General features: G+C 38.3%; 1 protein-coding gene across 3 annotated transcripts in view; it reads left to right on the top strand.

The window, feature by feature from the left end:
• LOC131246316 (cycloeucalenol cycloisomerase) overlaps positions 1 to 25,182 on the top strand; it is a 77,960-nt gene extending 52,778 nt beyond the window's left edge. For all 3 annotated transcript variants that reach the window (XM_058246292.1, XM_058246294.1, XM_058246295.1), the window contains exons 6-8: positions 10,475 to 10,666; positions 21,979 to 22,076; positions 24,715 to 25,182. In XM_058246292.1, the coding sequence (XP_058102275.1) occupies positions 10,475 to 10,666; positions 21,979 to 22,076; positions 24,715 to 24,892 (468 nt within the window). In that variant the 3' untranslated portion in view covers positions 24,893 to 25,182. The remainder of the gene's footprint in view (positions 1 to 10,474; positions 10,667 to 21,978; positions 22,077 to 24,714) is intronic.
• Positions 25,183 to 27,785: the final 2,603 nt, after the last annotated feature.

Raw genomic sequence — 27,785 nt, 5'->3', positions numbered from 1 at the left:
ACTGGTGAAGGATTTATACCTTCCGTTACTTCTGTCGACGTGATCTCATCTTCATTAATATCATCTCCCCCGATTAAACGGATAAAGTTGTGTAACACATAACAAGCGATCACTATCTTCAGTTGAGTTAGAAGGTTGTAAGGTGGTGCGGACTTGAGGATTGAAAATCTGGCTTTCAGTACTCCAAAAACCCGCTCTATAACGTTTTGTAATTGTGCATGTCTGTAGTTGAATAGTTCTTTCTTGTTAGCAGGATTGCAGTCGGTGCGATATTCATTGAGGTGGTACCGTACTCCGCGATAAGGAGCTAGGAATCCGGGCGAATGTGCGTAACCAGCATCAACTACATCGTACTTACCTACAATTAATTATAATTAGTTATAAGTATAAATTCATGTTATTTATATTGTGAAGAAGTTTCAGTGTATAGGTAAACACGAAGTACCCTCTGGGATTGTGAAGCAATCATGACTATGTGTCAATGTACTTTGTAAGACGCGTGCATTAGAGATAGAACCCTCCCATCTGGCGAGCACATAAACGAACTTCATATCAAATGTACATGCGGCCATTACATTTTGAGAAATGACCCATTTTCTGTTACAATAGGTAGCACTTTCCAAAGTAGGGACATTTGCGGATATGTGGGTTCCATCAATTGCACCAATATAGTCCTAATTTGAATAGCATTAGCAGATAAAAAAGAAATGATCTAGAGACAAGGAAGGTGTTAAATACTATTGAATACAATTGATATTACCTGAAAGTACGTGTTCCAATTAGGATTGGTCAGAATCTCGTTAGGGGTCTCCACACCTGGGAGTTTCACGAACTCTGGATATAGTCCGCCAATAGCATCCAAAGCTTTACTGAAATATCGGCTCACGGTTTCTCTTGACCTTAAGAAGCGACTACCGATAACACGGTTTCACACATTATGCCCCACCGTGTGAAGGAACATGACAAGTTGTTCCTCCATGCTTACATGTTTCCTATCATGAAGGAGAATCCTATCTCTGAGAAACGAGCATAGGTGGAAGAATGTAGCATTGTTCATTCTGAGTTGTGCGACGCACTCATTGTCTCCTGCTCTAATTATACCATTTATTATCTTGCTTCTTTCGTAATCCCCACATCTCACAAGTGTCCTAAATAGTTGACTACTGCAATATTCCATAATTGTCGTTGTTGCAGCAAGTGTAGCTGCAAATGTAGCCATCTCCTCTTCCGTCCATCCAAGTCCTTCCATGTTTGGACTTTATCTTGTACAACACACAGCAGGAAATTGAGTCAGGATCAACCTATCCAATATGAAGCACCAATTTCATATGACCATTGCTATCAATATAATTACTCTTCCAAAATCACGTTCAACAACCGAATTACTTATGCACATTGTAATTCCCAAATGTATCACTATTTTCCATAACAAAAAATTGATAGTCAAACATGATGTCTGAAAATGATCGTCTCTAAAAGAGTAAGACAGCAAAAAAGGAGATCCATCTCCACAGTAGGCCCCATTTGGTATTTAATAAAGAGGCTTGAGATAACAGTTTATCAATAGATGGTATATCAAAATAGCATTTCGAAACACATCATGTACCTGGCCCTACCATATCATCGTTATAGATGGGGAGAACGTGGGTTCCATTTGTACAGACGGGTCCGTCTAATTCGAATGCCTCAAGTCCATAGTGTTCCTATTTTATCTTCTTTTAAAAATAAAATAAAATTTGGGCAGTAGTGGGTGGATCGTTGATTCATGTGGCCAGTGTTCGTAATATCGATATTATCGGTATCGCAGTCCAGCGACACGATATCCTTCGAAAGAGACCAAGAAAGTAAAAAATAAATACATTAGGCGGACGGCATCATTATTCAAAAAAATTGAAAAAAAATAAATAGAGAAACTGGATTTCGATACCTATACAAGAGATCGTCATCATCGGAAGCTTCCATTTGGTGGGCCATTCGAATCGAAGCTTCTTTCGTAGGTTAGCGCAAACAAAATCTCCGATTTGGGAGAGAAATCTGAAGAAATTCGCGTATTTGGGTGACATCGGGGGAAATCCTCATCGAAATCTAGAGAATCTTCGATGCAATCCGAAGATTTGGGAGATTTTGGGAGATATTTTGGGGCCGGAACCCTCTTTGCTTAGAAAGAAAAAAGGGCGTCCGGCCCTTTTTTTGGAATAGAGTGGTGTACCGCACACCACCGACTAGTGTGTTGACATCACCAAGTTCTGTGGGTCCCATCATGAGGTATGTGTTGTATCCAAACTGTTCATCTATTTGGCGAGCTCATCGTAAGGCTTGAGCCAAAAAATAAGACAGATCCAAAGATCAAGTGAACCACACTGAAAACAGCAGTGGAAGATTGAACGTCTACCATTGAAACCCTTTTGGGGGTCACAAAAGTTTTGAATTGATATGATATTTATTTTTCCTTCTCATCCAGATTTGTCTGACCTAATGAATGGATTGGATGAAAAATAAACGTTATGATGGGCCCTACGAATGTTTTAACGGTGAGAATCAGTCCCCACTTCTATTTGTGGTGTGGTCCACTTGAGCTTTGGATATTACTCATTTGATCTAAAATGATCTCTCCAAATGCATGAACGGTATAGATATAATAAATACATTACTGTGGGGCCCATTTAACTTTGAACCATTCATACAACTCGAGCTGGAGGAGCATCTGCGACGTCTTTGTAGTGTGGTGGGAAGTGGATGATGTAGTGAGTAAAGTCTGTGGGGCCCACTATAATTCATGTATTTTATCTGCTCCGTCCATCCATTTTACCATACAATTTTATGATTTTAGCCCAAAAACTGAAGCATATCCAAAGCTCAAGTGGACCACACCACAGAAAACAGTGCGAATTGAACATCTACTGTTAAAAAATCCTTGGGGGCCAAAGAAGTTTTGGATCAAGTTGATATTTGTTCTTTTCCTTCATCCACATCTTTGTGATCTTATGAACAGGTTGGATGAAAAATAAACATCACTGTAGGCCCTAGGAAGGTTTCAACAATGGAAATCATTATTCCTATTGTTTCTTGCAGTATGGTCCATTTGAGCTTTGGATATGTTTCAAATTTGGGCTCAACCCCTAAAATGATCTGGAAAAACGGATGGCCAGTGTGGATAAACCATGTACATTCGCAATGGGCCCAACAAAGTTTACTTAGTACTGTAATAGTGTATTTGAGTGGATTAGGTGAGACCCCGGACTCACCCAAGACCGTACAGTCCCTACTGTGGGGTCCAACTTGACATGTATTCTGTATCCACTCTGTCCATCCATTTTTTCAAATCATTTTACAGTATGATCCCAATAATTAAGAAGATCCAATTATCAGGTGGACTATACTCAAGGAAAATGTGGTAGTTGAACACAGAACCATTAAACACTTCTTAGGGTGCACCTTAATTTTCTCTATATTTTATTAGGCATCAAATCTGCTGATAACTTCACATAAGTTTGAATGAAGAGAAAAAACAATTATTAGCTTGATCCAAAACTTTTGTGGCCCACTAATGGTCAATCACCATTGTTTCCTATGATATTGTCTACCTGATTATTGGATCTGCTTAATTTTTTGCATAATGTCCTAAAATGATATGGAAAAACAGATGGATGGGGTGGATACTGGATATAGTTGTCTTAGTTCAATCGGACAACGCATAGCTTAGGACCCTGTACAAAGGAAACCGATTATGTGCCCTTCTTTTTTGAAATGTTATGATTTAAAAGTGTGTATTGAGGTCTTTTTTAATAATCCCTGAAGTTTCATTGAAAAATTCAACTATTTTCCCAATGTTTCCCATGTTTCCCAAAAAGCGCGATAAATTATGCGATACAATCGATATATCCCATGCGATACCCGATACGTATCTGTATCCCAAGGGTGCGAAACATTGTGCAATACCGATATTTCGAACATTGCATGTGGCACATCATGGGTGGATGGTGCATAAAAAATTGGATGTTCTCCACTTTATACTATCCATCCAATAATTTGCAATTTCTTTATTCTTCATTGTATTATTGTCCGACTAACTATAAATTGGTAGACCACTTGCACAATGAGTAGGATAGTAGTGGGCTGATTTTCGCGGTCTGAAGACGTTCTCCCACATGCGACTGACATACACTTCACTAATTATTTGTAAGATGCTGATATTAATGGACTAGTTAGGTTGTCAACCTGAGCCCAACCTGAGCCAGTCAGAAAATGGAACATGTTTTGTAAATGAGCCCAACATGTAGCCCATAAGCTTAACTAAAGCGTATCTGTTAAGCTCGGTTGGGTCATTCTGCCTGTAGGTTGACCCAACCGAGTGTCAGCTCCATCAACAACACACCCAAATTCACCCTAATTCATTAACTATGGCAACAATTCAAATAGAATATAAGATCCAAACATGCACATCCAGACTCAGTCACGCCTTACATCCATTCCACAGAGACATGAGCTCAACAGTTATGTATCAATCCACAGATACTATCCTACCAGTGTTAAAAATAAAGCAAAAACATATAAAAAAACGGCGGTATCCTCAAAGACTCCTAAAAAAGGACAATCATATAGAAATTTTCATATATGGATGTGAATAAAATTAAAAATAACCCATTCACGGTCACAGTAGAAATTGAGAGCAGTGATAACACCAATATTGGATTAACAAATGCCACCCCAAACGCACCCACATTCCACCTACCTTACAATGGTCATATGAAATTTGGCCACACTAGTTCTCTACCAACATCATATCCGAAGAATAACGTTGTTTCAAAGGGAAATTTAAATTAAAAAAAAAAAAAAAACGGCCAATCGTTTAAAATGCCTTAAAGAAACCCACATTGGGGATTTTCACAAACACACATCTGGACATGGAGAGTAAGACGATTCCTCGTCCAGACATTATGATAATCATATATGATACCCACAGTGGACAAAATCATGATACTCAAATATGATATTCATATATGACACCCATACCAGGCCCGATCGGTATACATATACGATACCCAATTCTCCGCATTTCGGGATATCAAACCAGTTATGAATGGTGTGTCATGGCAAGGGACTTCATCGGTTTGGATCCAACATGCAAGATACCCATCATGGAAACCTCAAATATATAGGTAAACAACTCAATATTTCTTGAAGATGTATGTAATCTGGAAGATCTACACCTACCTGTCGAGGATGACGGGTCCCTGATGTGGGCCGTCTGCAGGCTAGTATCGATCAACCTCCTGTTGGATTAAAGACGAAACTACATTACAAGTCGGGCTGACAAATGCATGTTGCAAAATATGGAAGGAGACAGAAGAAGAAGAAGGTTCCATTGAAGCAAAAGAAAACCTGCCTTCGAAGAAATCTTTTTATGTCCAACCAAGCAACCAACTCCGATACCATCCCAGATGTTCGACCTTCGTAGTAGAGAAGAAAGTATAAGCAATCCCACTTTCAAATCTCTACAAGACACAACAGAGGGTAGTAAACGATAAATCTGATGAAATATATGGAAGGAACCATAAGAACAGCACCTGAAGATGGTACTTTGGTAGACTGAAACTCCGCAAATCAGTCGTAGAAGTGAGTTTCAACAGAAGAAGTAACTCTGATAGTTATGTAGATGAGAAGCGAGACAACGAAGTAATTCATACTCTTGCGGACCACCATACCATAAAATGGTCTTATCTGCAGACGCTGTCAAGACGTCTTCTCCATTCGATTACATGCACGGCGAAAGAGATTTTGCGCCACGTTTTCATTTTGTGTCCCTCGATTTTCAACCCTCATCGATTGCTGGTATTCATTGAATTTTTCAAACGTAGGTGGTGTGTAATTATTACTCACCTACCGCCAATTGCTAGTAACTCAGAAAACCAAATAGGCCCTAAGTAAAGTTGCACCTTGCTGCCTGCACATTGCCAATGTAGCAAACATGAAACGAGTGAAAGATCTGGAATAATCATCTGGTAGGACCTGCTCTTAGGATCCCCTGTCACAGGAATCAGATTGGTGCACTCATTAAATGGTCAGCAGTGGCATGCGAAATATGGATGATGAGAACAAAAGACCAGCTGTTCATATTCAAATTTACATGTCTAGCCTTCTTGACAAGTGGACCAATGTGATTTCTTCAACACATGTTCAGACTGCACCATTCCTAATGAATGGAGGAAGATGATGAACAGAGCGTAGTTCTGTCCAACAGGACATGTTTGTGTCCAGACTGATCATCAAACTATTGCAAGCCCAAATAAGTTCTTTCAGGCTGAAATTTGATCCACAAGGAATGGAAGGACCGTAGTTGCAGATTTGCAGGATCCTTCGAACTAGGCACTGCTTGGACTTGTGCTGCTGCTTAGCCATTTATGCTTGATACATTTTGAAACAGATGCCTCCCCACTCCTACAGCCAAATCTGTTGCCAATGCACTCTGACAATTAGTGGTCGAATTTTGATTTCAGTTGGAAATGTTTAGGTATGGTTCTTGAAGGTTAAGCTAGGGTTGATTTTTGTTTACAACAACTTTAGTTAGTGGGGGTATGTCTGTCATTTCTTTTATTTTAGTGCCCCTTTATAACCTATGGCAAAACAACACTTTATGTTGGGGATCCGGCCTTTATTTATTTAAGCCATTCGACAAGGGAACTGCGGCAAGGAGACTAGTTGACCTCTAGATTTCATAGTGCCAGAAAAGGTGGGTGTCACGACCCTAAATCTAGTGTCGGTAATCTGTGATTACTATACACCAAATTTTGGTTGACAGCCTCTGTAGAACTCCGATTTTGGGGCTTCCAACTATTGCATACTAAGTCCCATAAGTGCGGCTCCACAAGGAGGATTTCTGAAAGTAAAGACGACACATTCGTATCATTTCTCAAAATTTCATTATATTCAATATGTGCTACTGTGTACAACTGAGCACATCAAGGCAAAATCAAAACATAAACCATGTTATATTTACTATACCTACTATACATATACAGGGTACTAAAAAAAAATATACACTGATATGTACAAAACAAAAAGGACAACTAGAGTCTGTAACCTCTACTCCTGCAGCTCCCTACTCTTACCTGTAAAAAAAAATAGAAATGAAACATTGAGCTACTAAGCCCAGTGAGTGCATGTGTGCAGTGAAAATGCATGTTTCATGTTATGCTCATATCATGCACTGGCCTATTAGGCCGATAATAATAAAATAAAGGTACAATGCATGATGCCACTTTCCATGTTCCAAGTTTTTCACATTTCCCAATTGGATCACCAATGTCTGAAACGGAGGTGGGACTTGCATATGATTGCTACCCACTTGCATAGGCTTTTCCACCGTGGTCAACTACAGAGGTGGGACTACATAATTCTTAAGCCGAACTAGTCTAACCCACTTGTGTTGAACCTCACTATCTGCCTAACAGCGAGAAGTCATAAGTCGTCTGGCAAAACGATAGCGGACAATTTATGAGCTCGTCACACAACCTATATTTGCTTGCCCATAAGCAGGTCAGGTCAAACCTCTCAACCAATCGACACGCGTCGGTGGGAGTCACCGCTTTAGTATTTCGGCATTTTAGCGCTCTGTTCATCTACCCGGTTTAAGCATTGGTTGCTCCCAATGGTAGCAATCGGGGTTTAGGGACTTTCACCCAAGGACCCTCTAATCATGTTCTGTTGAATTACACATTTCCGGTGTGGTGTCTAACTCAAGTCATAACAAAGTATGTTTCATCGCATTTACAATCACCGTATGCATGAGTCTACACACAAGCATAATATATCATTTTTTTCAAGGCAAGCATAGGACGACCTTCCTCATGTGGTCTCCTCATGAATTTAAGTTTCTCATAGGGGTCTCATGTAATGCATCCTGTATCTAGACGGTTCACATACTAATCATAGACACATCGTGTGTCGCAACACAACCCACTATGACCACCATACCATGATATGAATCATTCACTCTCAATCATACAATGATGCAACTATGAACCATGCATATGATATGCACATGACTTAGCCAATGTAAATCCAATCCGAGATTCATTCCGCTATAAGACTTCATGCCACAAGCATGCTTTTTCTCAAGAGTTAACTACACCAAAAAGAGGAAGGATAACTCTTTCAAACATTTTGTCAAACAAGTAGCGGGCGGACTTTGTAAGGGACAAAGATAGAAACCGATGGAAATACTTATGAATTTAAACAAAACTAAATCATATGATTCCCTTGGGTCTGGGCCAAAAGGATGGTTTAATTGATGGTGGAGATGGGGCCATGTTGCCATGATGGGTTGATCTTGCATAGCTTCTCCCATGGCCCTTTTCTCAAGTTCATCTCTATCATCCAATCTTCCATCAATAACCTAACCAACCAAATCAGAAAATCCAGCAATAACCTAACCAACTAAATCAGAAAATCTATTCTTCTATAGGGCTTTCAAGGAAAATTCAGCAATAACTTAACCAACTAAATCAGAAAATCCAGCAATAACCTAACCAACTAAATCAGAAAATCTATTCTTCTATAGGGCTTTCAAGTAATCTAATGCACATATATGCGTACTCCTAATGTATGCACTCACCTGTAACAATCAAAGGATTGGATTTCAAAGTCAGCTTCTACTTTCTTTTCTTCTTCTTCTTCATCTTAACTTCCCATGACACAAGGAAGAGAGTGCTGGAAATGGGTTGTTGAAAGAGGGTTTTTATGTTTATGGACTTGAAAATGGTTTTAAAATTGGCTTTTGTCTAAAAAGAAGGGTTGGGAGGTGTTTTGTGATATTTTTGAGAAGTTTAAGCTAATAGTAACAATAGAAATTTGTTATTTAAGTGATTTAAATTAAAGCATTCCAAGGGTTTTAAAAAAATCGAGGTCATCTTAGTTATTTTATCGAAATATACATGTGCCTATCTATTTATAACTTGCAATCCGAGTGTCATATTGACATGCCGTTCTCGCTAGTAATTTCGTAACTCGACTACGGTCACAACGGTTAGGCTCCCGGACCTAACGGATTTTGAAAACTCGATGATGGCCCACTTCCAAATAAAATAAGGATCTAGTTGTCATTTCTTAGATTGTTTAATTTTAAGTCCGTATATTAAAATTCAGACATTGGGTTGAAATGCAGCTTGCGGCTCGATAACAGAACAACATTATGATCAAGTCAAAATATTCTCGGGGCCAATGGACCTACAGTCAATGGCTATCCAGTGTATGAACCGGATGTTGGGGCCTCGGGTCTTATAGTGGGGAGCTAAGGTTTTCATCTAGCTTTTATTTTTTGGTTGGGATATCCTTTGAGGTCTGTTGTTTATTGCTTGTTTCCTGCGGCATTCATTCTAAAACGCTAATTCCCGCTAGTATGAAGCTCTGGATGCTGAAACCTCAAACCCTAGAGTTGTGTGTTTTGGGGAATTTCAGGGACCAATTCTTCCTTTCATTGATCTCTTTCCATCATCAAACGCATAAAATATGGTGGATATGTGGAGCTCTTAGAAAAGTTACGTCTTACCATAGGACAGCTTTGGTTAGGTAACCCATCAGAATATGTTACGTCTCTGTGTGTGCATGCACACATCTCTGTAGATCTTACCTTCTCAGTCAGAGCACCCCTGCTTGTCTCTAATCTTGTATATAGAGGTTTTGCAAGCTCTTGGCTGAATCCATGCTAGCATTTGCTGAGTTGCCTGAGAGGTTAGTCAAGAAATTTTACTGATCTTGTTTTTAATATGCGTCATTTAAGAAAGAGCATCAGCTATGTAGGAATTTATGGTGTCAAGTATCAGTGCTTGTGCATGATGACCTTACTTAGGTGTTTGAATATCAAAGATCTAATGATCCATGTTGACAGATTGCATTTTAGGTATGAAAAAGGGCTTTAAGGATGCTAGAAGTTTTCTAGGACATTTAGAACCCTTTTACGTTAACAGATGGAGAAAGGTGGTGGATAACTTGTTTGTTTACAATAAGAGAATATGAGATGTAGGAATTTATGGTGTCAACTACCAGTGCATGTGCATGATGGCCCTAATTAGGTGTTTGAATGTCATAGATCTAATGATCCATGTTGATAAATTGCATTTTAGGTATGAAAAGGGCTTTATGGCTGCTAGCAGTTTTCCAGGACATGTAGAACCTTTTACTTTAACAGATGGTGAAAGGTGATAGATAACTTGTTTGTTTATGGTAGGAACTAAGCATAGTTATCAGTGTCAACGTCTTATCCCATTGATAAACTGGCATATTTGTTACCTATCAAAAAATGCATATCTAGTAGCTTTTAATATCTTGTACTATTGATAAACTAGTTGAGCTTCCTTGAATTTATGTTGTTCTGCTGATACTTACATTTATTGGTGACTATTTTACGTGCATTTACTTTGCTTATTGGCCAGTTCAGCGCATTCCTTATTCTACTTAAATTATTTATTTCATGTAGGTACCACACACAACATTCCTTCTCACTCATGTATGCTTCCTATTTTACCATGTCACATCAAATATGACGCTTCGTAGACTGCGCCATTCCATTGCTGACTTAGCAGAGCCAGTTCAGTGGATTGCTGAGGCCACATGGATATTAGCTCTTTCCTACTTCATAGCATACTTGGAGACTGTAGCTATAGCCAATGTATGTGGTAACATATCCCTCCCTATCCTACTTCATGTTGTTATTTTTTGTTGTTAATAGACCAAAGATATGTCATACTAGCTGCATTTGAAAACAGTAAATGTGGAAATTACTTGCTATGCAAGAAATGAGAACCCTTTTCATTTATCTAATGCTCATGCAATTTATTAAGGGAGTTTGAATTTGATTTATGTTTTATCAAAGTATTGTAGTTAAAGACGCTATGCACAAACCTGGTGCAAGTGCCCCAGGAATGCCGAAAATGCTCACATGTACACCTGGATAATCCAAGTGCAAGTTTCTTATTTAAATTTATTCTACACCATACATGTTACATAAAGATACGTATCATTTTTTAAATAGTTTTAGCTCTAAGACTAATTTTAACACAATGAAATTACATGGTTTATACATATAGTTAAGAGTGTTAGGCTAGTTAAGAGTGTTCAGCGCCACTTACAAAAACTTCATCTACTCAAACTTTCCAATGTATCCGCAAACCATTCCAATTAATTCAATCAAGGTCAATAGCATTCGAAGGAAAACCAGAAGTAAAACCTACAGCAATTAAGCAAAGGAAGTTGATCACGAGACCAATGTTCAATGTATCAAATGTATACTATCAGCCACTATGTTGGCCGGTATTTTCGGTATCTTGAGTAATGCAGGGGCATTTCACACTAGGCTCGAGTGGGGTAGCCCGTGGGATGCGGGGACACACTCGGGTGGGTGGCCCATGTGATTTGGAGCCCACGAGGGGGGTTCGGCCGAGGTCCTAACCCATGAGATGTAGGGCCTGGGCTATGAGATAAAGGGATTAATTTGCCATACTCTAACAGTTCGAGCTTTTAGAGCAAGTGGTTAATTGTCCTACATCATTTAGTTAGCAATAAGAAACTATGGGGGTGATACGAAAAACAAAATGTATTGACAATTATATTGTTCACATGACTGTATATCACAAAAAAATAATAATAATAAATAATAATAAATAAATAAATAAATACATGACAAGATTTCAAAAAAAATAAAAATGAGAAAAGATAAAAAAAGAAAAAAAGAAAGAAAGGGACCATATGTCATGAGATCTATGGTATTTCCAACGTATGTGACATGCCACCCACGAACCAAAGTTCAATCCTTTCTCCTATAGGAGGGTTTTCTTCTTTTTATCTTCCTTTTTCGTTTCTAGTTGAATAAACTAGAAGACTACTAGAAATTAATTCCATGGTCCATTATTGGAAATTTTGTTCTTTATTTGTGGCAACAATTAAGGAGCGGTGAATCCACAGTTGGTATTTCCGCCTCCTCTCAATTTAAGTTCAATGCCTCACCAACAAAAAAAAAAAAAGTAAAAGAAAAAGGAAGAAGAAGAAGTTCAATCCCTCTCTTTGGTACATCACAAGGGTGACAATGTGATTTATTAGGAAGGACAGTGATTGCATTTACCCTCTCAACATGGGCGACTGGAAAGTTTTTTCCTTGAAGCTAAATCCTGTATTTTGTCAAACCTAACATACTATCTCTATGGTTGGGTAACTCTGAGGATTTTTTGTTCTTAGTTTTTTCGTTTTTCTATCTGTGTTTTATTGCTTGTATTGTATGACATTTGAATGATTTGAATTAATTTTGTATGTAATTGCATCGCTTATGGCATGCATGCGATATTTCCCAATGTTTCCCATGAGATTTCTATATTCCAAGGGAATGATATATAGTGCAATATTGATGCTTCGAAAATTGCACCAGACCATCTATTGACCAAACTAGTCTTCAGTTAATCATCAAGCAAAGCATCCATCAAACTCCTAAACTACTAATCATTAATTAAAAGCTTGAGACCTAGAACTACTAATGCCTTCAGAAGTTGTTTGTAGTTTAACAACCTACCAAGTTCCTACTGGCCTGCTTCCAAATAGGTTCAAACGGAAGCTCAAATTGCTTTCAAGAAGTGTGATGACCTTAAAACACTAATAAAAGAAAGAAATCAAGAAGATCTGATAATTTTATGAAAAATCTAAGGAATTTGGGAGAAGAGGTCCTTTTATAAATCAAACATTTAATCTAAAACAATGGGAAGAGTGTTCAAACTTCAAAGGGGTTTAATAACTCCCACCCACTCTTCCAGAAGTCTCTTCACCTTTAATGGGTGTCAGAATACACAAAATACCCTCTTTTAGGTACCCGCAAAGGTACCTCCCATTATTTTGTGGGTGAAACAAAGGAGCAAGCCTAGGGATAGCTCCTCATACAGGCCAATGTAATGTGCAGGTGACCCAAACTCCTCAAGCTTGTGCTTGGCTCACCTTTAACTACATTGTATCAATATGCTTCTAGTTTGAGAGGTCTTCCAGCTAATATTGGTGGTGGCTGGTTATGTCGGTGGATGCAATCATAGTTCTAAGAATTTGGTGGCTCGACTAGAAACTCAGCCTAGTCTACTCAACACGGTGAAATTTCAAACCAAGTCACAAGGGAACTAACTCACTTGTGGATGTGACTGGGTAGTCAACTCGCAAACTTAGCTGACTTAATATTACTTGTGGTGACTTGAGCCAAGTCACTCGCCTGGTCAATTGTTTTTTAAAACAAAAGTTTAAAAATAGCCTATGAGATGATCTTATGACCTTTGCCGATGAAGCAAAGGTCCATAAGACTATAACCAACATACCTTCTGCTGCAATCTTCTAGCTATTTTAACTGTAACTATTTTAAAATTTTGTCATTATCTTTTTTAAAATTAATTTTTAAATATTAAGTTAAGTTGAGTAACGACTCAGTTGAGTCTTGAAATCAACCCAACCTAGCTGAACATTGAGTCAACTTGAATTTTTGGTGTTTGAAATATGGATAGATTCGCATGGACGGGCTCAAAAGTTTGGACTTTGATGCCACTTTTGGATGCTCAATTGAATTGAACAGCAATATTCAATTCATTAGTCAAAATGACCAAAGAGAAGCAAGCCCCTGCATCCCACTGGCCACCCCACTCGAGCCCGGTGTGAAAATGCCCCCGCGATAATCACCCCCAATGAGGAGTCTCAAACACGAGACCTCTCACTTAGATACCAATTTGATGCAAGACAATCAACCACTTGCTCTAAAAGCTCAAACTGATAGAGCATGGAAAATTAATCCCTTTATCTCATAGCCCAGGCCCCAAATCCATGGGTTAGGTTCTTGGCCGAACCCTCGTGAGCCTCAAATCTATGGGTTCCGCCCCCTCGTGGGCCCCAAATCTATGGGTTCCGCGGGCCGTCCGCCCCGAGTGTGCCCTTGCATCCCACCAGCCACCCCACTCGAGCCCGGTATGAAAATGGCCCCGCATTACCGATTCCCTTCATGATGAGGGACTATCCCCTGAGACGCAATCTCAATCATTCCAATTCCGTTTTGCTTATCGACTTACAAGTTGGGGTTGGCCTTTGTTATGAATTAAAATGATCCCGAATCCACTTCTTCCATTTCCTCTGTATTTAAGTGCAATGTTGCAATTTAATCCAAGAGCACATCGGAATGTACCCTTAATGCAAGTGTTGGATAATGCACCTGCTTGAGAAGAAAACGCTAGTAGTTCTGTCTAAAATCATCAGCGAAGGTAAGAAGTGCCATGTGGAATGAGGGATTGGAGGTGTTGAAGTTTCCAGCTGGGTGTTGAGATGAAAGAAGGAAAAACTCAGTTGTCTAGCAGGCAGCTGCAGACTGAAGCAATGTTCAAATTCAATTTTCTAAATGAAAATTACACTGTCAATGGTAAATATTTGTTTAGCTCCTTACTGGACTGCAAGCTTTGAAAAGATCCCAGGGATGATATCTTCAATTTTTCCTGCTATGGTATTCAAAGCCGTGCTTTTCTTGTCATTCACTGGTTAGAGTTCACTTCAAAGGCTCAAAAGAATAACCTAAGAACATTTGCTTGAGTCGGCTCGAGCTCAGCGCACTGTGCATGCTGGAGGGCAATTCATTTCTCTTAAATGGGGGTTGGTAGCTTTGATGAGGAATACTACGAGGTTGGAGCAATTATTTTATGCCCAACAGGAGCTGAATTGGGTTTGTTGGATTTTATTTCTTTTGCTTACATCTTAGAAGTAAAGAATATTCAGAACTTGGAAAAGTCAAGGGATATGATGGTCCCTTGTTTGGAATCATCATCATAGGTGGTTGATTTACTAAAGTCTATTCTCAGTATAGAGCCAGTTTTTATGATCAAGAGTTATCTCAAGAAGGACATTTATACAACATTGGACTCGTTTTGAGAGGATGTTTAGTTTTGTGATCAGAGTCTCAAGTTTTTTAAAAAAAATCAAAAGAAAGAAATCTCAACAATCTTTTTCAAAGGCTGGCTCAGATTTCTGTGGTATCGAGGTGATGATTTATCAGTGTTATTTAGCCATCAGGTTGTGTAGCCACCTCTATTCCCCATAAATTTAATTGTGGAGCTTGAAGATTTAGTGAGCCTCATGGATCTCCTCACAGTGTCAGTTGCCTTTGATTGAAGAAAGGGATAGCTGGGCATGAAAAATTAAAAGATGAGGAATATTCTCTGTTTCTATGCTGCTTCATCTGGCTCTTTCATGAAGAGGAGCAGATTGATCATATTTGGTCATATGAGGGTCTGGGTGGTGAGACAGAATAAAGTTTGAACCAATGTTACATAAAATGTGAAAACCCCTGCATTTTACATTCTGGATCAAGCATTCCGAATTATGGCCCATTTGTGATCCAGATTGCTATTTTTGGTGACACAAATTAGTTCTCTTGGTTCTTACTATTGATTTTTTTGACTTAGTGTTGACTAAGTCAATGCAAATTTTTATATTTACAATGTAGAGATATATACCTTTGTTTATTTAGTTATAATATAATACTCACTATTCAGGGTGTATATCAGTAACATTCATCATTTCATATATAATTTGTAAAACTATATTGTATAGTGTATGTATAGGAGTGATGCAAATGATCCTACCGCTAGCATACCATGTATTGGAGGAGGTAGGATACTGCATACCCATTTCCATCCTACGTATCAAAGCAACCCACAATCCAGGTAACCTTGGTTCTAAGTTCTAACCATTGTCTTTTGAGAGGTCAATCCTGACATTGATCATCTGAGAAGCAGAAGAATGTTGCAAGATTGAAGATGCAATTCAAGTGGGTCCACTTTTCTTTTTTAAGACAGCAAAGAGGCAATTTCTTCGCTGGGCGATTCAGCTAGCCAAATTGGATGTTCCAAGTGCTTGCGTTTTAGGCCTTTGCAACTGGAATTGGTGGGCCATCTCTTCATTAATTGCAATGTTGCATCAGTTGTTTGCCAGAGATTCCTCGATTAGTTCAAGTTATGTTGGGTAATGCCTCAGTCAATTGGGTCGTGTTCTTGGTATTGCATGAGGGTTGCCGTCCTGTTGAGGCTTTCCTTGCTTGTGGAATTGTGGTTGATTTAAGCAAACCGCAACAACAGAACATTCTGTAATTTGTCGACTTACCCTACAGGGATTTCCCAGAGGACTAGGATGAAAGTGATTGTCTGGGCTAAATCCTTAAAAGCTTTTTGAATCTTGCTTCCTTCAGTTCTTTGATTCTTTTTGGAGCCAGCACTCTTTGTTGTATATGGCTGGTTGATCCCTCGTCATTGGTCTCCTCTTTTTTTTGTTTCTTACAATTGCTTCTAGTTTAGTAGTTAATCTAGCATATCTTCTACCCAATGTTCGAAATATTGGTATCGCGTTACATATCGCACCCTTGGGATATAAATACGTATTGGTTATTGTACGGGATATATCATTTGTATCGGGTAATTTATCGTACTTTTTGGGAAACATGGGGAAACATTGGGGAAATGGTTGAATTTTTCAATGAAACTTCACGGATTGTTAAAAAAGACCATGATATACACTTTTTAATCATAACATCTTAAAAAAGACGTGCACATAATAGGTTTCCTTTGTATAGGGTACTAAGCTATGCGCTGTTTGATAGAACTAATGCAACTATATTCAAATTGAATGTAACATTTAGAGTGTATGTGATCATCATTTACTCCTAAATACTTCGAAATTGGTCTCAATTGATAGCTAGCTGAAGAGAAATTTTGTCTCAATTGATAGCTAGTTGAAGGGAAATTTTGAATTTTTTTAAATATTTACTTAATTTTTAATTAAAAATAATTTTTATTTTAAAAAAAAAAATTGACAAGGACTTAACAAATCAGTAGGTCAGCCCTCGTACATGCTTGATTTCATGTTTGGAGTGCAACATTGCAAGCAATTTGGGAGAAATTGCAGAAATTTCAAATTTTCTCAAAATTTCCCACATCGAACCACCTACACTCAAAATTCGAAATTAGAGTGTACGTGATTATCATTTCATCAAATACTTCTAAATACTTTGAAATTAGTCTCAATTAATAGCTGGTTGAAGGAAAATTTTGGAAAAAAAAATGGAGAACATGAAAAACCAATGGATATCGAAATCAAAGCTCCAACTCCATGATTTTTCATGCAAAATATGAACTAATTGATTTGTAACCATTTGACACTGATTTAACATAATTTCAACAACAAAAAAAAGGTATCAGAAATTGAAAATGCTCATCGGATCGAACATGTGGGATATATCGGCACTACCTGTGCGTTTCGTATCGCATAGGTGGGATACAAGATATATCGTGGGATATATCGGCCGATACCGTCGATATTTAAAACTACCTAGGAGAACCTGCTAGTTCATACTAATCTGTGATTTTGTATTTTCTTAAATATTGTGGAAAGGAATGATAATTAAACTTGATTAAAATTGGAACAAAAGTGAAGGAACAAAGAACAAACAGGGAAGGGATTGGGAGACATTATCCCACAGCCCACCCAATGAAATTGCATAACATTAACCTAATCCCTAAGAGATCTTCCCTTTTACAACCCACATGCATTCTTAGAGGTAGATACTAAGAGAGGGCCCTAATTTTAGTACTTTGGAAGCGGGTTCAATGGTATCAAGCTGATCATTGGACATGAGATTTTTCCATTTTTTTCCATACCACAACATGGCTAGAAAGAGGCAGTTCCAACGAAAGGTATTTGTCTACAGTGTTTTCAAAGAATGTGACTACAAAGTGTTGAGGGGGGGTTTGGATTTGTGAAAAGCATGGGAGGGGAGACAATGTTTCTTGGGAAACCTTACTTCCAAGAAATTGTGGTAAAGGTAAAATTGTTTCCTATGGTTTTCAACTAGTTCTCTTAGAAAATCGGGCCTACTTTCAAACTTGTTGTGGCAAAACAAAATTTTCTTGAGAAAATTTTCCTAGAGTTACTAGCGTGTACCACATTGGCAAAAGTGGTACAAATGGGACACTTGAAGATGGACAATGGCACATATGGGATGCATTGTTTGTTGGCACATGTGGGGCACATGAAGCTGGAAGGTGGCACATGTCACAAATGATACATTGGCACATGTGGCACGTGGGGCAGAAGTGAAGATGGTTGGTGGCATATGTGGCACGTCACACGTGGCATGTTAACAAATGGCATATTGGCACATGTCGAGTATTTGAAGCCTGATGGTTGCACATTTGGAACAAGTGACATACCTCATACACACATCTGGCACAAGCAACAGTGGATGGTGGTGGCATATGTGGCATGTTGGTACTTGTGGGAACGTTTGAAGCTAAATGGTGGCACATGTGGCACAAGTGACACATTAACTCAATGGTATCCTTCAAAAATACACACGCGTGCGCGCATTTGTGTGACACATGTGGGGTGCAAGCAAAGATGGAGGTGGCACATGTGGTGCACTGCCACATGTTTACATAGGCACATTTGGTTCACTTAAAGCTAGAAGGTGCCATGCACATATGGAGTGATTGTAGGCGAGCGGTGGCACACGTAGCACAAGCGAAGATGGATAGCGGTGCATGTGGCACACTAACAAGTGACATCGGCACATGTGGGGCATTTGAAGCTACATAGCGGCAGTTGTAGTATATTAGCATGTGGCATATATGGAGCATTGAAAATGGATGGTGGAACATGTAGAACGTTGGCACTTGTGGGGTGTAAGGGAAGATGGACGGTGGCACATGTGGCACATTTGCACATGTGACATATAGTGGCACATGTGGGGCACAAGCGAAGATGGAGGCTGACTCATGTGGTACATATAGGGTGATTGAAGATGGATGGTGGCACGTGTGGATTTAACTCGTTGAAATTCCTTTTTACTTCCAACATGGGAAAATGCCTTTCTTAGGAGGGGCGTGCGAAAATAATTTGCTGATTTTCCAGGAAAATGAAAGAGTAGGAAATGGCATTTCCTGCAAAGAAAGGCTTCACAAACAATGGAAGGTGTGTTTAGAGGTGTACACGAACCGAGCTAGCTCAGTTAGCTCGCTCCGACTCGAAAAAGCTCGATTTGACTCGGATCGAAGCTGAGTTCGAGCCGAGTCGAGCTGATTTGTTTAGCTCCAAAATGAGTTCAAGCCGAGTTCGAGCTAACCCCAGCTCAGCTCGACTCGGATCGAACCCAACTCAAATCGAACTCGGATTGAACCAGTTTGTTGACCCGGTTACTTTGATATTGATGTTGCTCACCAAGTGTTTGATGAAATGACTCAACGAAGTGTGGCTGGTGGCAAGGAAGGTATGTATATGAAACAAATACCCTTTTTTTCTTGATTTTTATGTTGCTTAGAAGGTGTTTGATAAAATACCTGTAAAACCACTATTGTTGTCTTACATACAGTGAAATTTTGAAGGTCCAGTCCATGAGTTTGTGAAAATGCTACACAGGTGCACTCGGCTCAAACTGGCTCGAGCTGCTGACCAAACTGAGCCGAGCTGGCCAGTCAAGCCCGAGGACCGAGCCGAGCTAAGTTCGAGTTAGGGTCAGCTAATGGCCGAGCCTAGTCGAGCTGAGGCCAGCTCGACTCGATGTACACCCCTAGGTGTGTTCCATGGGAAGTGATGTTTCCTTTTTTCCTTTCCACGAATCTTTTCTAATAAGAGTATTTCTCTGGCTGGGTGATTAATCGGGTTCTCATTTTATTGTATGAGTGGGCCCCCTGAGTTTGGGTCAAGTTGTAGTTTTCGGGTGGGTTTTTTTTGTTTTCTTTTCTTCTTTGTTTGTCTTTTTGGTTTCTTAGGTGTGGTTTTGTTTTCTCTTTTCTGTTTTGTGTCTTGTTTGTGTTTTTCTTTGACATCTGACCCTAATAAAGTTGCATCATCTTTAAAAAATAAAAAAGTGGCCTAGAAACATATTTCATGTTATTTGGCTGCAACATACATGATTTCATTGTGAAATTACCAAAATACCTTTGGAGTGCCTTATTTCTGAAGGGAATTTCTAAATCCCTTTAAAAAGTAACTCTTTGCTAAGTTTAACTCTTGAAAACTCTAAAACAATAACATAATCTATTTAACAAAAACCCCTTGAACTTCAAATTCATTTCATATGAAAATATAAATTGGATTGAATTGAATTTTGTACTGTGGGTTCATGCGAATTTGAATGTCTAGAAAATATTGCAGCAATGAACTTGTGGAGAATGGCATTTTCAATCATTTCTTTTTCAAGAAAACAAAATTAGAAATGGCATTTGCTAAGAATTCTAAAAACTATTTGCTTCTCTTACTATCTCCTCTCTCTGTCTCTCTCTCTTCTTCAGGCAAATGTGCATGAAAACTACTCTTGAAGTTTGTTTATGTTTCGCGAAGATTTATGAATTCCAAATATATTGCATGAAAACTACTTTCTATTACTCTTGAAGTTCGTTTATGTTTCGCGAAGATTTATGAATTCCAGATATAATTTTGCTACCATGAACACTCTTTGAGCAAAATATTTTGTTTGAATACAAAATTCCCTATTTTTTTAATTTTTCTTTTTCTTTTTTTCTTTTTTTTTAGCACACAGCCTTCAAAATTCCTTTAAAAAACTCTTAGAAGTTTCACTAAAGCATAAAAACGGAATTGCAATTCTGATATACAACTAGTGTTCGAAGTATTGGTATCGCTACAAGTTTCGCTAGCCAGGGATATGGAAACAATATCGATATCGCCGATAATATCACTGATAACCAAAAATATAGGGAAACATGGGAAAAACAATGGAATTTTCAGCGAAACTTCAGGAGACGTTAAATGTACATATTTGCATATTTAGAAATAAAAAAATTGCAAAAAAAAAAAAAAAAGGAAGAAGCAAAAATAACAAGTTTCCATTTAATGGGGCCTTAAAAGCACGTGTTGTTGTAAGAAATCAATCCAACTATCCCATCCAGCCTATTTAACCATCCAACCTTTCATCCAAGCATCCATCAATATTTCAAAATATCAACAACACATGATATTTCATCAAAAAATCATCAACAATTAGAAAGGAAACGAAAGATTGTGGTCTCAATATCGTGCAAGTTGCGATTTTGATAATATCGAGATATTATCAATATTATCAATGAGAAATTGAACACTACATACAACCATGTGCCCATGAAAAAAATATGTGAAATTAATTTTTTTCTAATAAACAAAATTTTAATGATATCAGTACGTTGACAATATTATTGAAATATCGTCAATACACTTATGATACAAATATTACTTAGAATTTACATAGGTTGGCGATACATTAGCGATATTGATGCATTGGCAAGACAAGTGGCACCTAGAATATACATAGTTGAAAATATTGACGATTACATAAGTGATATTGATATGTTGGCGATACTTGGCGATACATTGCTCATACCTGGAATTTTTTATACTGCCAACGTTATTGGTATCGCTGAGCTAGAGATAAAGATAATATCAGAGATGTTTCGATAATATTGGAGATGATTCGAACACTATATACAACTGTGGGCAATTAGAACCCTGGGTGGGCAGAGCCATTGCCACAGCATTTGGTTCTAATCTCATTCTGTTAAACAAAGTATTTGGCTTGGAGACAAAATCTAGGTCGCTAAGAATATAATGCAAAGGCCATGGCTCTCTGCCATTCCTAGTCCATCTAAAAACTTGCATAGAAACTTGTGTCTAATACTTTGTTGAATTATACTTTCCTTCTTTTGGGGGTTGGAGCATGATCTATTTATTAGCAAGGTGGATGTTAAATTAATGGAGTGGCTAATCAAGAGACTGTGAAAGTCACAATTTTGTTCAGTGTTAAGTGCTCAAATTTTGAGGTTTTTTTCTCATTCATGTGTATATTTGGTGTTAGAATCCTTTAGATGTTTTCTTTAGTTCATCTGTTCAACAAGACGATATACATACTAACTATTCCTTGCATTTTCTCTTCTTTGACTTATGCAGTTTCCATATTATCAGTTTGTGGACCGGGAGTCAATGTATAAAGTAGGATCGCTGTTCTATGCAATTTATTTTTTGGTGAGCTTTCCAATGTTTTTGAGGTAAGAGGTTGATCTCATGATGTCAATATATAATACTGTTTTTAAGGGAAACTCTGGATTTCATTCATAGCTTTTGGTTAACGTTACCAATAAGGGGGAGAAAACTTATAAACTAAGCTCAAACCACCTTTCATGCTCATATGGGAGTGAGACTGCCCCCATTTCATCCAGCACGATGTGTTTCACACAGAATCAGAAAGGGAAATTGGCAGACATTGCTTTTCCTCCTTTCTCCAAAATCTACATTCCTCAAGACATGAAATGAGTGGGCTATCAGTTTTGATGGGAATAAAAAATCATGTTCACTCTTGAGACACTTTTAAGACACCCTAATATTGTTTACTTTAGGCTGTGTATGGTTGCACCAGATTTCATGATATATCATGAAATTTTGCACCAAATTAGACTGATTTAGTCATCAAATATTGTGATATATCATGAAATTTGGTGCAACTAAACACACCTTAATTCATATTCTAAAAAATATTTTAATGATTATGCCCATAGCATGGCATTTCTTAGATAATCGCAATAGTCGTCATCATCTAAGCTTTATAGCAAGTAATTGGGTCTGCTACATGAATCCCAACTAATCGCTATAGAATGGGAATTCTTTCCATTTACATCATACACTAGACTAGACTCTCGAAGTATGTGGCACCCACTCTGTACTCATCATATTCAGTTTAGAGTATTCTGTTTAGAGAAGGATTTGAAATAGGTCCCCATTACATACACCAATAAGCACATGTGTACTAAAAGGAACTGGATATGAAATGGATGCACAATGAATATCATGCACGTGGAAATAGGTTCACAACTTCACATTGCATGAGTACATCCACAATACAACCAGATATGTACTTCAAAAACTGGATGTGTAATGGATGCATATATGGGAATGGAATTTGTATTTGTAATTTTAGGGGCATTAAATTTTTGATTTTGCAAACCATATAAATTTAATGTAATTTATATAATTAGTGTTTAGTGTAACTTACGTGCTTCTTTCTGTGTTTACCAAATTAATGTGGAATACAGCATGACCATTAATTATAGGAAATTTGCAGGACAAATTAGAATATGTGGAAACCAAAACACAACATGTCTAGTGTCAGTCTGTTAGTGTGAGCAAATTGTATGCAGGAGTCTCATTCTATTGATGTTTTAAAAACCAAGATTGACTAGGGGAAATTCCATAACTAAGCTTAACATGAAGATAAATTATTATAATGGGTACCAAAGTACAAGGATGGATCAAGAATGGACCACACTTATCTCCAACACCGCCTCTCCAGCTCGATAGAAGTTTAATGGATCAAATGCCACTGTAGCTATCAAACGTATAGATACCTGCAAAGACTTAGATTGTGCCAGGCATAGGTCCGTAGAGTGATGTCACTGGGAAAGGAAACTAGTGGGAATATTAGACTCATCAAAGGAATCAAGAAGTGTGAATAATTTTTTTTTAAATTCATCCAACATGCTTTAAGTTGGGTTTGTTAGATTCTTTGAACTCAGACCAATAGAGTTGCTGCATTGATGGTCTCTTAGAGAAAATCAAGTTACTGTTTCATAGAGATTTAGCCCATAGCACGGGGGGACAGTGCTATGTAGCAAACCTTGAGGGCTTAGTTTCCATCTTAGCATGTTGCCAACGAAAATATCGTTTTGTTGGGTTAGGCCCTGTTTGGAAGTCCCTGCTTTCACGGCTGTTAATCAGTACCTAGACCTTTGGGTACCTGATGGAATTGGAACCCAACCTAATTTTAATGGGTCCGCATCCAACTTTTTGGACCCGTCAAGTAATTGGGTCAGGTTCAGATCTCAGCTTTTGGGACCTGGTTAAATTTGGGACTAGTTGGGTTCAGGTCGGTTCGATCAACTAGGACCAGGTTAAAATTGGTCGGGTTGCATCCAATTAGTGTTAATGGTAATATTATATATATTAAATAAATATCGTTTGTTGCAGCAATGGAACGAGGTTTTTCAAGCCAAAAGCATGCAATGGAGCCCATTTACACACCACATGTCAAAGTGGCACATTCTTGTGTGATCTAAAGTGGGTCCAACCATATAAATGCTCTTATTTGATCCAAATCAAGTAGAAATCTAGATCTAAAGATCTGATGGGTACCCGAAAGATTCCCAGTTCCAATGGGATCTGGGTCTTCAAGAACAAGACCTGGACCTGGCAAGGCCCAGAACTGCTTAGCCAGGGTTCGGGTACTATAGGACCCATCCTGTTGACAACCCAACCGCTTTATAAGGATAGGATTCTGGTTTTTTATTTTTTGGCAGCGGCGATCTGCGATTCATTTAGGGTCGCTGTGAAATGAAAATTTTATTAGACAGGTTCTTCTTTTCCCAACTTTTTTGCTGCAACTTGCTAGCGTTGTCATCTCACTTCAGACAGACTTGAGCAATTGCACATCCTGTGCACTGCCAAAATCAGCCGCTTCTAAACATAATCTGAGCTAGGACCCCATCCATGACTGATTGGGTTAGTTTTTCTATTTTACTGATGAATACCTTCCCATGTGGATTTCATTATAAAGATGTTATGTTTGTTATTTAGGCCATGAATTCTCTTACAGTTTCTGTGTATTTTTCAAATGCATCTTCTCAATTTTCACAGGATTGATGAGAAACCTGGTGATCCATGGGACCTACCCAGAGTGGCTGTTGATGCATTGGGTGCTGCCATGCTTGTCACCATAATACTGGATTTATGGCGGATATTCCTGGGACCCATTGTTCCGATCCCAGATTCAAAACAGTGCTTCCAATCAGGGCTGCCGTGGTTTTCATACTAAAGACCATTTGCATGGAGAAAGAGCATGAAAGTGCACTTCGGCACCTTGAGTAGATCATGCAAGTCGTAGGGATGTACCATAGAAGAAACTATGTTGTGAAAGAAATGCTCAAGTCCCATTTTTTTTTTAAATTTGAAAATGTGTAAACTTTTAAAATGTAGGATAAAAAGAACTGGGACTTTCTTCATTTGAGAATTTTGTGACCGTAGACACCTGCATCCATGGGTACACAGGGAGATACACCAGATTTTCAATGTTGTATCTTACGGCATGGAAAATGTTTTGTTTTATACTTGTGTACTGCATGAAGAGGAATGCTACTATGTCGTGAACTAGTGGCAGAGACCAAAAGCATCTCTATTGTACACATTGCACAAGTGTTAACCACGTGGATGTTTGTGTACGTGTCTGTGTGTGGTACCCATCAAATCAACGGCCTGAAAGAAAAGGAGTGATTTGCTCAAAACAGAGCTCTGGCGAGACTCAACAGGAAAAACTCTTCAGCTGGGATGGTCAGAGACGTACATCAATGGCATTGTTTCTTCAATTGCCCATCCAAGAGTTTCACTTGCTAAACATGTTTGCAATGCATATGGTGAGGAACTCCACTCCTTCCATCTACACACACATCATAACAGCATTCTTCCTGCACCGACATCAGCTACATGATGCAGGTTTCATTTTCAAAATGGTATGTAAAGTCCTCCAAATGTAGATCAAGATGTCTGTGGGGGCCCATGGTTTCTTCACATTACCTTCATTGTCGAAATTATTATAAACAATCTAACCATAATCATCATCATTACAGCCTTTTTGCAGCAATTGGAGTCTTATCTTGTTTCCTTAATTAATCGTTGGTCCCTATCCTCAGTAAGGGTCATTTAGATGGTGGGATTTTCCAATCCCAAGAATGTGATAAATCCCATGAATAATCAATCATGAATTGGTGACTTTTGGATTAACCAATTCTCTGGTTGGTTGGTTTTTTTCTTTTTTTTGTTGGATTGTGATATGGATATCTTGAAATTTGTAGATCTGCTGTAGGTGGTCTAATGATATTCCTACAATGACTCGATGATAGTCAGCGATAAAGGGGTATTGGTTAAGGTGAGGGGGTGAGAGAGAATGGGAGAGGATTGATCAATCGTGGATTGTGCCCTAGTACCTTTTTTAGTGGAGCTGCTAAGCTCTACTTTTTGGAAATGGGCTATGGGAGGACTTACCAATCCTAAGCTTTGGAAACCCCAAACCAGGGTTTCCAAGTAACTGCTCACATTGGGCCAATCTAGGATTAACAAATGTGCATTCAAACAGCATTAAGTGAATAAACCTTTACATCCCTTCTCACCACCTCAATTCTAGTTCTTTTCTGGTCTTCCTCTCATCTTCTATTTAGGTACTTTAACCCTAATCAAAGGTCACCTTGTCATTGGAATTCTCTTCAACTTCATTGTACACATCTGAACTATCTCAATTTGATCTCATCTCTTGGGGTCAGTTTGGATAGAGAATTCCATGGTAAAAGAAATCAATACCACAATTATTGTTAAATCATTTTCCACTTAATTGGAAATGGCTTGGACTTCTTTTCCGAAGATTTCATTGACAAGACAACGATAGATGTTTGGATAGATGGATTCCACAAATTCGTTATTAGGCTCTTTCATGGTGTTTTTTGGTATAAGATACAAGGTGATCATTTGTATTGAATATTGGATTTTTTTCTTGCTATTCAAATAAGGTTTATAAATTTAGAGTCTTGCTTCCTATAATAAAAATAAAAATAATGACCATAATCATTATAATTTTTATATTCACACCTTGAATTCATTTCAATCCAAGCATAGAAAAATTATAATTATTTCAAGTGTCGACTTTGACATATGACTAATAATTTTGACTGAAATCTCACCTATGCAAGCATTCTTATCAAAGCTGGATTCCGAATATTTTGTCTTGCTAAAGTCAAGGTACTTCGTCAAACATAGTGCTCAAAGCTACTAACAATCCATTGTATATCTTCAATGGTTTTTGAACGATCTCTTGAATAAGAGTTGAAATTATCCTTTTGTTGATAAACAACTTGAGTTCTGACACCAACTAACATAGGAAAAAATGTTTGAACTTTGATTGAGTTGCTTGTAGGCCGCCGTTCAAAAATATACGTTGGTCTTCACCGAGATGCTTATATTGTGGCACCTTAGTTATGTGTTAGTTTTTCTTCTTTAAAAGTTTACTATGCTCGTCGCATAGAACCCTACTTGAAGTTATTTGCATGTGTAATTGCATCAAGCCACGTCAAGTGGTACCAAAGTTTAAGATCCTATAGACCCACTAATCTTATGGCGATGGTATGTTAGAAATCACACAAGGAGATGTGCGAAAATTGAGATACGAGGTATCAAGGTAGAAGCCTACTACATCTCTAGCGCATTGGATGGGGTTTCTTAACGTCGAAATGAAGCTCGCGAGGAATCTCTATCTAGCAAAGTTCAGGTACCTAAAATTCAATGGAAATTCGATATATGGTGAATCTAGTGCGTAAGGAGAAGGCATGCATGATGAAATTTAAAATGGTTTACATGCAATGGAAGCAAAATAATATCAAATTGGATATATTCAAGGGATGCATGAATCGACACAAACATAAAAACGCAAACCTTTATAAACATGGGAAGAGGAGGAAGCGGATTGGCTGCCGTACCACACACCAGCTATATAGCTGGTGTACGTACGTGTTGTGCACACCCTGATCCATAGCTCAAGTGGTAGACTGAGTGAAAGATACCTCCTTTCAGCACTAAGGTCTTGGTATCGATTCCCTAGTGAGGGTGGCTAACAGTGATGTGTGAGCTGACAGTGTTGCGTACTAACAAGCTAACCAAAAAGAAAG

This window comes from Magnolia sinica, chromosome 5 (assembly GCF_029962835.1).
Source record: "Magnolia sinica isolate HGM2019 chromosome 5, MsV1, whole genome shotgun sequence".
Taxonomy (NCBI): Eukaryota; Viridiplantae; Streptophyta; class Magnoliopsida; order Magnoliales; family Magnoliaceae; genus Magnolia; species Magnolia sinica.
This window is presented reverse-complemented; position numbering and strand designations above follow the sequence as displayed.